The 12,760-nt window shown below is 40.4% G+C and overlaps 5 protein-coding genes across 5 annotated transcripts; 2 read left to right on the top strand and 3 right to left on the bottom strand. All coding sequences in view use genetic code 12, as the record gives it.

Moving 5' to 3' along the window:
- Positions 1-1,258: 1,258 nt before the first annotated feature.
- On the top strand, positions 1,259-2,668 carry KGF57_005051 (uncharacterized protein; the record flags this gene model as incomplete). The annotated part of the gene is made up of 1 exon (XM_051754626.1): positions 1,259-2,668. One exon carries the CDS (start codon positions 1,259-1,261, stop codon positions 2,666-2,668), a length of 1,410 nt encoding a protein of 469 aa, XP_051606498.1.
- A 386-nt stretch (positions 2,669-3,054) lies between these two features.
- Positions 3,055-3,831, top strand: RPL8B (60S ribosomal protein eL8; the record flags this gene model as incomplete). The annotated part of the gene is made up of 1 exon (XM_051754625.1): positions 3,055-3,831. One exon carries the CDS (start codon positions 3,055-3,057, stop codon positions 3,829-3,831), a length of 777 nt encoding a protein of 258 aa, XP_051606497.1.
- A 219-nt stretch (positions 3,832-4,050) lies between these two features.
- MRR1 (Mrr1p) lies at positions 4,051-7,452 on the bottom strand (the record flags this gene model as incomplete). The annotated part of the gene is made up of 1 exon (XM_051754624.1): positions 4,051-7,452. The coding sequence occupies one exon, from the start codon at positions 7,450-7,452 to the stop codon at positions 4,051-4,053; it is 3,402 nt and encodes a 1,133-aa protein (XP_051606496.1).
- A 409-nt stretch (positions 7,453-7,861) lies between these two features.
- On the bottom strand, positions 7,862-11,284 carry ZCF35 (Zcf35p; the record flags this gene model as incomplete). Its single annotated transcript, XM_051754623.1, has 3 exons — positions 7,862-8,614; positions 8,729-11,083; positions 11,153-11,284. 3 exons carry the CDS (start codon positions 11,282-11,284, stop codon positions 7,862-7,864), a joined length of 3,240 nt encoding a protein of 1,079 aa, XP_051606495.1.
- A 493-nt stretch (positions 11,285-11,777) lies between these two features.
- On the bottom strand, positions 11,778-12,755 carry KGF57_005047 (cationic amino acid transporter; the record flags this gene model as incomplete). Its single annotated transcript, XM_051754621.1, has 1 exon — positions 11,778-12,755. The coding sequence occupies one exon, from the start codon at positions 12,753-12,755 to the stop codon at positions 11,778-11,780; it is 978 nt and encodes a 325-aa protein (XP_051606494.1).
- Between the last annotated feature and the right edge of the window lie 5 nt (positions 12,756-12,760).

The raw sequence follows: 12,760 nt of genomic DNA, 5'->3' as shown, positions 1-12,760 counted from the left end.
TTACATCGATCGTGACAATCAACACTCCTTTGCTTCTGCTGTTGCAAATTTGTTATTATTGATGTCACGTCTTTTAAGAGAATGCGTGACTTTTGAAATCTCTTATCTATGAAATTCCCAACACAAAAATTAAACTAAACAAAAGCGCAACGGACAACTCCTTTTGGACAAGTTGAACAACACATTGCTTATGTTTGCTATTCAAAGTATGTTTTTCTGTTCTTAACAATATGTGGCACATAGCAACCACACTTTTCGTCTTCCAAACATCGTAGATGTCTAGTAGTTGGGGGACTACACAGAGAAATAACAAGAAAGTGATACTGGACATCTGCAATGTCCTAATGCCACCATTGACAACACAACATTGGGGTTTGGAGAACGAAAGGCACGCGTGGACGTGAGCTAGTTTGAAGTTCGGATCATTCCATACGGCATCAAGGTGGGAAATGTTGGCCAAGACGTAACAAAATCCTCTGGATCTCCGAAGTAAATGTGGAATTTCACACAAAAGAGCAACTTCTTCCTTTTTTTTCTTTTTTTCTTTCTTTCTTCTTATCTCACTTTTGTGTGTATTGTGATTAGTAACTCTTTTTGAGCCATGGTAATTTCCATTTCATCCTTCAAAGCACAAGAAGAGAAGGCTTTCCATATTCAGTGATAGGCTAAGCATAGGAGGTTTGATGGAATCTCCTCGTGGAGTTTACTGTGCATGTATAGAATCGCCTTAAGCAATAGAAAATTGTACAATTGTATTGTATTTCTTTTTCGGCATTATTATTTCTTATTTATATGCAGTCTCTCTCTCTTTCTCTCTCTCTCTTATATAGAGAAGGAAAAGGGACAAAAATAAAGATTAGACGACACACAGACAAACAGACAGTTGCAGAAGTCAAAGTTCTTTTTTTGTTAGATATGTATATATATATATATATATACAGACAGATACAATAGTGTAATATTATAAAACCCTACACTTTCCCCAACTTCTTCTCCAAAATTTCACTTTTGTTACATCAACCACATTCACTGAAGTATCCCTTCCGACTTTCAGCTTTATTTACTAGTAAGTTACTACAGTTGACACCAGTGTGTGTGTGTGTGTGTGTTGTTTTGCTTCAATCTTCACCACATTACAAATCATCGGCGTTCTCCAGCAGTGATAACACTTCAAGCTGGGACACTTCTTAGATATGCAAATATAACATACCCCACTGCAGTCTACCATTTTTTTTTCTTTTTTTTTACTTTGCAAAAGATGTACGTTGATACACATGAAGAACTATCCTTTGACCGTCGGGTTCCGCTGGAATTATACGTCCAACAATTACTAGAGCAGCAGCAGCATACAGCAGCTAAAGGTAAACTTTCGAAAATCCAAAAATACAGGGTCAACATCCCTACCAAGGAAAAGACAGAGACTGCATCTAAACTCGCTAAAGTAAGGCATCCATTGGATGATGCTTCTGTTGATGAAACCAACGAGAACAACTGTTCTGAAGACGACTACGATTCGCTTGATGACGTTTCATATTCTTCCTGCTCAACCTCGCCAGAACAGTTTAGAGAGCCGCTGTTTCTTCAAGGCTACGTGCTTAATTCACCAAGTCAATGTGATCTAAGTTTGGGGAGTAGCATACCAAGTACCAGATCGAGTCTTTCCCTCCTTTCGTTGAATGGTTCAGCACTTATACCTTCGTCACTAGCGAGCTCCCCGTCGACCACAACGGCATTGTTTACAACATCGTCTTCAACTACACCCATAATAAGCCGCATAGATGCCGATACCACTGCAATCTCATCACCGTTATTGACACCAAGCTCCTCACCACTTTCCACATTTGTTTCCTTTGAAAACACCAGCAGGTGTGAACGAACAAAATTGCCCAAACTAAGTAGATCTTCGTCGACGGAATGTTTGAGTAAAGTGCTCCACAAGTATCAACTGAAGCAATCTCTATACTCGAATCTCACGGAATCAATAAAATCAATTAGGGAAAGACTTGTGACAAGGGCATTAGCCGATTTTGAAGTGGATACACATGCAGTCACAGAAAAAGAATTACCAGCCGCTAATACTGAAGAGCTTCCAGCCCAAGAGTTGATTACATTTTTTGAGGCTAAACATGACCACGACACAACTTCTCAAGAACACATCAAACCATCTTTCAAAAATAGAGACCACCGCATCAATGCACAATTTCTAAGATTATATGCCTACGACTACAACGCACGCATCAACTCCAAAACCCTCCCCAATTCCCTTTCACAAGAGGACTTGATGATTATTATTTTAAACAACCCACATTTGAAGTCGTTCCATTCACGGCACAATATATACCACATTTCGAACTTGTCAAGACAAAAACTTTGGAATTCTGTTGTACTCAAACCTAGACACGACAAGTCACCAGAAGAAAGCGTTGATTCCGAGGATTACATCTGTGTTGCCGATGACCTGCTGGTGAGCAGCCATGCGTCACTCACAAGAAAGAATAGCAAGTATTTGCCGTGGGATTTGAAACCAAGTATCAAGCCAGCTGGGATCTTACCTCGTGGTAAATGGGTGTTTAATGGTAAAGCACCCAACCTGGGAGTTTCCAAAACGCAATTTACTGTAAAAGGTTGGTGTAATAGTAGATGGGTCGCTAAGACGGCCTTGGATTAAATGGTTGCTCAAGACTAAAGGCGCCAGCACTAGCAGCCAAGGGAGAGGGATATATTCAGTTCTTTATAATTATCATTTGGACAACGGGTAGAATTTATAGAATCTTTAATAATTATGTTTATTTGATTTAATTGCAACACATTCGTTCGCGACACACTTTTCACGACACTCAATGTAAAAAGAAATTCTCCAAAAAAAGCAAAAAAAAAAAAATAAAATAAAATAAAATAAAAACAGTCCCATTGCATCACATGACTAGATGGGCTTCTCGCACACAGAGTTTCAAAGACCTGCTCCAGCTTGCGCAAAAATAAATTTTCAGAGTAAAAACCAATCTGCTACTAAGGTACACCCAACACAGATCTACAACAACCACAGCATAAACCATGGCTCCAAAAGGAAAGAAGGTGGCACCATCCCCATTTGCTGCCAAGTCAAGCAAATCTGCCGAATCCAAGAACCCATTGCTCGAATCCACTCCAAAGAACTTTGGTATCGGTCAATCCATCCAACCAAAGAGAAACTTGTCCAGATTTGTCAAATGGCCAGAATACGTTAGATTACAAAGACAAAAGAAGATCTTGTCCCTCAGATTGAAGGTCCCTCCATCTATTGCCCAATTCAACCAAACCTTGGACAAGAACACTGCTGCTCAAGCTTTTAAATTGTTCAACAAGTACAGACCAGAAACCGCTGCTGAAAAGAAGGAAAGATTGACCAAGGAAGCTGCAGCTGTTGCTGAAGGTAAGTCCGCTAAGGATGCCTCACCAAAGCCAGTTGTCGTCAAGTATGGTTTGAACCACGTTGTTTCTCTTGTTGAGAACAAGAAGGCTAAGTTGGTTCTTATTGCCAATGACGTTGACCCAATTGAATTGGTTGTTTTCTTGCCAGCTTTATGTAAGAAGATGGGTGTTCCTTACGCTATTGTCAAAGGTAAGGCTAGATTGGGAACCTTGGTTCACAAAAAGACCTCATCTGTCGCTGCCTTGACTGAGGTTTCCTCTGCTGATGAAGGTGAATTGTCAAAATTGATTTCAACTATTGATGCCAACTACTTGCAAAAATACGAAGAAAACAAGAAACACTGGGGTGGTGGTATCATGGGTTCTAAGGCTAATGACAAATTGGCCAAGAAGGCCAAGGCTGCTGCTGCTGCTGCTTAAACCTCGCATCTGGGTTGAAGTTTAGTAGAAAGACAACTTGTATAGTAATACTCATAATATTAAATCGGTGAATGACGCAAGTGTAGGAGTAGATGAGAGGAGAGGTGAGAGAAAGCTTATCGAGTGTTTTTACTCAGGGGACATACAAATGAGACTATATATCCAAATCTTTGTAACTTTACTAACACATAAAACTTTATACACAAATGGTTCACCTCCTCAATTAGAAAACACTTGGTCGAGGGGTAGATCGTTGAAAAAATCAAACAGATTGATATCGTCCAATGCCCCCGTCGACACGAAACCAGGCGTGACGGGAACATCCAGTGGGTTGAAAGTCGCTCCACCTTGCCAGAATGGCGTCGGCGACATTCCATATCCTCGTTGTGGCGGCAAGTATGAGCCTAGGTTTCCAACAGATTGTTGCTGTTGCTGTTGTTGCTGTTGTTGCTGTTGTTGTTGCTGTTGCTGTTGCTGTTGCTGTTGCTGTTGCTGTTGTTGTTGTTGTTGTGGAGGCACTTGCAGCGCTTGATAGTTTTGGTTATACGCTTGCTGTTGCTGAGGTTGAGGGGTTCCTCCATAATTAACCTGCTGATTCTGTTGTTGTTGATTTTGTGACAACATTTGCAACCAAATTCGATCGATATCCTGACTATTGAGATAATCCAAGCCAAATTCTTTGGTGAACTCACCAACTGAAGTATCACTCGTTGGAGTAGATAAATTACCCGTGTCTCTTGACGTTGACGATGCAGATGACACATCATGACCATAAGCCTGCTTACAAGTGACATAGTCGCAGAATTCCTTACCCATCAAATCAACTTTACCCAACTTGCGCAATGTACCCTCACATAAATTGACCAACTCACTAATTTGCGCAGTGGAAAAATCAGGAAGTCTTACTTTTGGATTAGCTTTGACTAGTTCATCATTGTAAAAGTCCATTGACGTGACCACTTTCAAGAAATACGAATGACTCTTTGTCAACTTCCAAGCATAAAAATATCTCGAACTCAATTTCGATACTGCCGCAATTGAGACTTCGGCAGATCTAGTCAAACACGAGGAGAACTTGCACAACTCTCTATAATACTCATAATATGCATTATCAGATATGCACTTTGATTGGTGATCAGGCTGAGACCGTAACCTGTATATGGTCATGTTGACTCTTATAATCACGGCAATATTGAGCTGATTCAATTTGTGAATAATGTGTTGCAACTTTGGATTGATAAACATATCGCAAATAACAGCGCTGTTACCCATCAACTCAAAGTAATGTGGCATCAAATCTATAGCGGCAATTTGCACGATTTTTTTGAGATAAAAGTAAGTGAGTTGCACATCCTTGTTCTCGTAGTAGAGGAAGATGTGATAAAATGTCGAGACAAGAAATGACTTCATGGAAATGTAGTGTTTGGCGGGGAAATTCCTTGCAAAAACATGGGTAATATTTGTATTAGCTTGTAAACACTCCTTCAACGAGCCATACAGTTGTCCCATTCTCACCTCTAGCTCACTGATCAAGTTTGTCAACTCACTGAGCTTTGTCCTTCCCGTCAAGCTGACAATTTTATTCAAAATCTGCCTCAAAACATTCTGCATCCCATTGTCCTTCGCAAAGAACAAGCCTGTTATATACTTGTCCAACTCTTTATTCTTCAAGTTAGAGTTGTCCTCAGTTGAATAAGGAAACTCGGTATCATAACTATCAGGACTGATGAGCATTGGGCTTCCGTATGTATAAGCTTGGTAGAGATCGGACATGACGACAAGATGCCATATTTTCCTACCAATGTGATTCTTTCTCTCATCGGGTAACACATCTGGGAAATTTTTGGGCTCACGATTGAGTCCTAATGAGTAAGCCATTTGAACAACCAACGCATAAAGACCATTGGAGTCCGCCCCATCACCATCATCCCCGTCTTCAGGCGCAAACATGTAATAAATTCTCATAAACAATGCCAACTGAATCAACGGTAAACTGGCTCTTCTCAAAACGTCAAACTGATAAAAACAGTATCGGGCAATTTCAATAATCTCAATACCAATCGGGTTTTGCATTAGGTACTTTGTGTCTTGAGCTTTTGGACTAGGGTCGGTGGTGTTTAGTCTCTCGTCGTTTTCCAGTGCCTTGTTTGAGAAAAGAGACAAATAGGACAACCTCATCGCTATCAACAAGATCCCCACCAAAGCCAAATCCAACCTTTTCTCAATCTTCAAATCTGTGATTGGAACATCTTCATACGAACGAGGCCCAACAATCTTTTCTGTCCAATCAATAAACTCCTCTTCATCCAAAAAGGGCATAAATGGATAACACCATTCAAAGAACCGATCAATCAATTTCCAAACCACTTTTTTGCTAGGAAGAGTTCTTCGAATCCTGTCAATTAAAAGCAACTCACAACCAAGTTGATTGTCAAACAAAGTGAGTTCCAATTGCAACGTCTCTTTATTAGGCTTTGACTTCATCTTCGATTTCAAGAAATTGTAAGGAACAACATCATTGTACCCATTCGTTTCCAACATCCGCTTGCGGAACTTCATATCCGATTCGTTGTTGTCACTGACTACAACTTGGGCATTTTCCTGGGCCGATTGGTTACTCACCGGGCAAACCACAAAGTTCTGCGAACTTTCCTTTTGTTTGCTTATAAAATTCCAAAGGGCAGTCAACCCTTCGTCTCTTTTCATCATAGAGGCCCATGCAAATGGTCCAAAATTCATTCTCATATGGTCTTTGATGCACACCGAGGAGTAGTGGTCGTAAAAGTTTATGGTCTCCATTTCATTCAAGTACGGATTGACACCCAGTAGATTGGCTCTCGACTCGCGTGGAACATAGTTTGGGGAAGTGGATATAGACGCAGCCAGCTGGCTTGTGATTGAGCTCCCCATTGGAGACTCATGTGGTGGCATATGGTCTCTCAAAGATGGTAGCTGTATCCCCGAAGGGGTTCTGGTGTTTGACAAGTTGTAAATAGTAGACAACGGGGTCTGAGCCGTCGGACGAGGCAACACAGGTGACGGAACTGAAAAGGGCATAGCTTGGGGAAATTTGAAACTGTTGCTACTTGGCGCAAAATTGCTTGGAGAATTGCTGTTGCTGCTACTATTATCCTGATCATTTCGGTGGAGATTGTTCTCGATTGACTCCAATCTCTCTTTCAACATTTTGATTTCAAGTAGTGATTTCGAAAGCTGGTCTGAATCTTTCAACTTTTTGGTGCCATTCTCTTCTTGACTTGTGTTGCTTCTCTTTCTGCTCGCTGGAGAAGATGAATTAGGCGCACTACTAGGAGATGCAGCGTTGATAAATTGCAATGGCTGTTTGGCACTTTGCTCGTATGGCTGATATTGTGGTCCTGGGCCAGATTGCAGTGCCAAGTCGTTGTATCCTTCTTCATCATAAGAGCATCGAATGTTGCCCCTTGCTTTCAAACAGTTGGAACACGGTAATTGTCGATCACATTTAATTTTCCTCTTTTTACAATTCACGCAAACCATACTTGGTCTTTTCCTCCTGCGGTGCTGCTGCTGCGTCAACTGTTTCGGCTCCTCCTTTATCTCCGCTGTCGAAGGAGGTGGCATATCTGCTAAAGTTGTCATGTTTGCTAAAGCTCTTTTCCTTTTTAAAGTAATAGTTGAAGATGGATATCCGATGGCAAATCCGGTGATGTCGGTGCTCTTTTTATGTTTTTTTTTTTCTTGCCTTGATGGGGAGATAGAATGGTTATATGTAATTATATATTTAAAATTTGTAAGAAAAGCTTAATTAACATTCAATGAGACAAAAAAAAAAAGAAAGAAACATTACATGCAGATTCAGTGAGGGGAGAGGTGTGTGTGTGTGTGTGTGTGTGTGTTTCATATAAACCGAGAACTGATTCCCCCGAGATTTCCGATTTAGGCAAGAGCGAGATTGCGTGAGCCGTGTCACAATTACTAAAAGTTCAACTTCATCGCTAAATAAATACTTGAACTCACGTACGACACTGAGTGAATAGATTTAAGTCTGCTATTTGAAAAGTTTGTCCAAAGGTAAATCATCAAACATGTCGGAGTAGTTGAAAATATTGGGCGGAGGAGCCTGGTTTTGCAAACCAGGGTTTTGAACATTGATGTTGGTTTGTTGTTGTTGTTGTTGTTGTTGTTGCTGAGAACTGCCAGCTCCGGATGATACCAGCTGTCCTCGCGTATTTGATATTGGTTGTGACGTTTGTGTATTAGCATAATACGGATTGGCATACTGCGTTTGAGGATTGGCGACAGTGTCATAAGAAACGTTTTCATAACCAAAATCACCTACGCTAGCATCGCCAACTATTCCTGGCTGTTGCTGAAGTAGTGTGTTGTATTGTAGGATACCCGTGTTTTGATTACTAGTCTTCAGGGACAACATTTGTAACCAAATGGAGTCAATTTGCTCACTGTTGTCAAATTGCAAATCCTCAAAGCCAGAAAAGTACAACCCAGTCGAATCAACACTACCTGGTGTGTTTAAGCTCAGTGGTACATGGTGATCCTGATTTCGTAAACCGATACCAGCAGTAGCTTGACCAAAACTCTCATTAACCGATTGCTCTTTAGCATCTTTTGGCTCTATTTGCTTGTCAGCACTGGTCTTTTTGAAAAATGACTGAATGCCAACATCTTGACAATAATCCTCCACGCTTTTTTCCAACTTGTTCAAGCTAGCCTCAACCAAGTCAACCACCAGCGTGATTCTCTCCGTGGTTGGTTGCGCAAAGTCCAAACCTTCGATATTAATCTCCTTATAAAACGCCGAGCTCGTCACTAGTTTCAAGTAGTAGTTTTGAGTTCGAACGGCTTCCCAGGCAAAAAAATATCTTTTGCTCAAAATGGACATTCCAATCAAGCATACCCGGCAGCTCTTCTCCATAAGGGTAATGAAACGATTGAGTGAAGCGGTCAATTTCCTGTCTTCATGACTCAATTCTTTGTCATTTTTCTTGTTTGCACGTGCTTTATAGAGGGAAAAGTTGGATCGTATTATCCCCACAATACATATGTCACTAATCCTTGTCAATATTTGGATAATAGTGGGGTTGATGAATAAGTCTGCACCTTCTCCAAATAGCTCTTGGCTCTTTGTTATCAATGCGAAACTAGACACCAAGACTTCACCCATTCCCAAAGTCATCATTTTTTTCAAATAAAAGTAGCTCAACGTATTGTTTACGTTTTCGTAAAAGTTGAACAAGAAACAATAATTCAACATCAAAAATGAGTAAACTTTTAAAAGGTTTGCTGCCTTGGAGATTTTGTTCATGTGGTACCTTGAATCTTTCTCCTCTAGGAAATACAAATAATCCTCTAGTTTACCGAAAAGCCTCTTGGCACCTATTTCAATAGTATTGAGATGAGTCGTCAACTCCATAACTTTCACATTCCCCTGGACATTGGAGTACAATGCAATAACCTGTTCAATAGGGCCCCCGATCATCGTGGTCATGAAAGCGAATATAGAAGTTTGGTCAGTTTCCCTATTCCTCAGGTTTGAATTCTGCCAAGTGAAAAAAGGTCTCTTTGTATCATAGCTTTCCTTTCTGATCAGTACTGGCGATCCAAACAAGATTGCTGAATTATACTCTGCCAGCACAACAAAGTACCAGATCTTTCTGTACAAATTCTTGACTTTATCATCTTTGAAATCGGGTGTTTTATCAGGTTCCCTATTCAAACCTAGCATGTACGACATGGAAACCAAGATACTGTTTTGAATTTGGCCGTAACCTCCTTCCAAACCATCACCTTCTTCAGGTGCATAGATTCTGTATAGTCGTAAAAACACACCACACTGCAACATTGGAATGCTCACTTTTCTTAGCCTTTCTAAATGACGGAAGCATGCTTGAGCAATTTCAGCCATGCCAATTTCTATTTGATTCAACAAAAGGTACTTTTTTTCAGCTTCTTCGGGAGAGAGGATGGGGTTAGAAAGTATTTTCTCATTGTGGAATCCTCGGTTGTGAAATAAGGACAAGTAAGAAAGCCTTAGCATGATGAACAATATACCAATTTGTGCAAAGTCTACTCGATGAAGAACTTTTACATTTGGTTTCACCTCTTCGTACGATTCTTTGCCAATGATATTTTCAATCGCCGCTCTAAATTCATCCTCAACAACATAAGGGAAGAATGGGTAAAGCAAGTACATGAATCGATTGATGTGTAACCACATGACTCTCTTTGTAGGAATGACTGCTTGTATTTGTTCAATTAAAGTCATTTCATGGTCTCTTGATCCACCCAAGACACTCAACTCCAAAGCCAAGGTTGACATATTTACTGCTCCAGGTGCAACAGAAACGCTTTTCGATCTCTCCCTCACTAGCTGATCATCCTCAGTATCCTTTTTCCTAGCCTCAAATCGCGACACAGAACTTTCGTCATAGTTCAAAGTACTCTTTAACCTTTCATCTACAGGTTCCATCAATCGCTTTATTGGGTCATAAGCAATTCCGAGATTTATACTTTTAAGATCGTGTTTGTTTTTTTGTTTCGCTGAAAAAGCCCTAAGCGCCTTTAGCGAAGCGCTATTTCTGACAGAATATGACCATGACAATGGATACAAGTTCCTAGTTTTTGAGCCGTCATTGCTAGAGTAGACTTGCGAGTAAAGAGGGATTGTATCTTTTGGGTCGTCATATGGGTTGATGCCGGGCAAGTATTGCTCACGTTTGCAAGTTTGGTCAAGGTGAATTTCACTTGTGACGGATTGCTCAATATCATAAACATCAGACTGGTCCATCAGCATATCCGTGAGAGGCACATATCCCGGTCTGGTTTCCTCATGTGTGGTGAATATTACACCTCTGTAAGAATTGAGCGATCTATTGTAAACTAAGTTGTTGTCCTTTGGTGACGTCGGAGCAGCATGGCCCCCATCTGTCTTTCTTCGATTGTTTACTGCATCAACATTCAACGATTCATATTGCTTCAACTTCGATTGAAGCTCCTCTAAATCAGACTTTCTCATGATGACACAAACATCGCTCAATGCATTAGGCAGACTGTTCCCATTTGTTTTCTGTGATCCCTTTTCAACAGGGGCAGGTTGTGGAGGTTTGGCTTGTTCGTTTTGACTTGTGGGATCAGATGGTGGCAATTTGCGTTTTTTCGTTGCGGCTTTGGCTTCATTGCCATGCTTTCTTGCTTTCTCTTCCTTCTTGGCTAATAATCGCTGATCATATTCACATTGATCAGCAATGTTGTTCTTGACACACATCAGGCACGGCTTTCCCTTGTCACATTTTATTTTCTTCTTTCTGCAAGGAAAACATACTAAACTTGGTCTGTTTCTTCTTTTGATGTTGTGCCCACCCGGCGTTTCAACTTCCCGGGAACCACTTGATGCGTTATCTGGGGTCATGGGGTTGGACATTGTTGAGTCAGCATTGAAAGTAGTGTCTGACATTTGTTGATATATCTTGACAAATGGAAGCAATGACTGCGGGCTAGGTGATTCAGGCGTGTGTATATATATATGTGTGTGTGTTACTTGTCGTCTATTATTTACGAAGTTGATAGATCCTACCAGCTGTGATTATTTTCTTGTTCTCCGGAAGCAAAAAAAAAAAAAAAATTATGAAAGCTGCAAACAATATTATTACCGGTGCAAAAAAAAGAAAAAAAAAAAATCTATGGAGCTTAACTCCGGCGGTGGGCTAGACTCGCAAAAAAATCGGATAAATCGTCATCCAGCGTAGTTTAGAGTTTGTCTTATCCATAGTGATCTATTAGCTACAGTTAGGTGTTAGTTCCTTCGATTGTCTTGCATTATAAATGTAGCAAGCATGCTATTTTTTTTTTTTCTTCATTATAAATATACACTTGTCTATCCAATTTTGCTACCATACTTCATAATTTCATCACTTTTCCAGTCACAAAGTTCATAATTTCCATTTTTGCTAACTCCTAGTAGTACCGTACGAGTTACCACCTGTAGCAAGTAAAGGCTCATCAGCTGAAGATGAAGAGATTTCACTTTCACTGTCATATAGTTCATCTTCAGTTCCATTGTACAAGAAGAACTGAACAAAAATTGTAAAATCCAAAGCCAAAGTACCCAATGACCCAGCTAACCAAGAACTGTTTACCCACAAATAATGCAAACTTGTATCGATCGATAATATGGAAATGACATAGGTCAAATTACCCAAACACGCAAACAAGAAAAACATAAACGAAATACCCTCACAGGATTTACGTTCATAGTTTAAAACAATCTGGGGCACCCTTGATCCCAAGTATAAAATGGCACAGAGCCAGCCAAAAGTTTGAGCCAATGGGTCAAATACAAGATCTTCTGGGTGATGTTGGCCCCCGCCAGGATGTTTGCGATGCGAGTCTTTGATGTAGGAGATGTACCAACCTACTATACCTGATATAATCACCAAGGAAACCATTAAAGTATTGACAAGCGCAGTTTGTAATTTGGATGATTTGCCGCCTGATCGTACACTGTCAGTATCATCTCTAATCTGGGGGCTTTGACTGTGTGAATACGCAGACACCAACACATCCTCATTAATGGGAGTTGCGGGTGATAAATGCGTGAAATCTGGGTTAACCTTTTCCTTGTTGTCTTCACCATTACCATATACCAAACATTGCCAAAGTAGAACAATATCAGCCAAGGTGTAGTACACGGCTAGTATAATCATTGTTGGTAGTAGACCCTGCATGACTGCTCCTAGTACGTTAAACACATCTCCTGCAAGCCACAAGATAATGAATGTTAGAGATAACCCCTCCGATGATTTTCTAGTAAAGTTCTCATAGATCTGAGGAGCAAAGACTATAATCCAGCATGCTAATGATATCGAACCAGTTATCCCGCTGATAGCCTGTTTGTCTAATATTATTGGAGTGAGTGGTGGTGTCATTAGTG

Source organism: Candida theae (assembly GCF_024610275.1).
Source record: "Candida theae strain CBS 12239 chromosome Unknown scaffold27, whole genome shotgun sequence".
NCBI lineage: Eukaryota > Fungi > Ascomycota > Pichiomycetes > Serinales > Debaryomycetaceae > Lodderomyces > Lodderomyces theae.
Note: the sequence above shows the minus strand (reverse complement) of the source record. Positions and strands in the feature narration are given on the sequence as shown.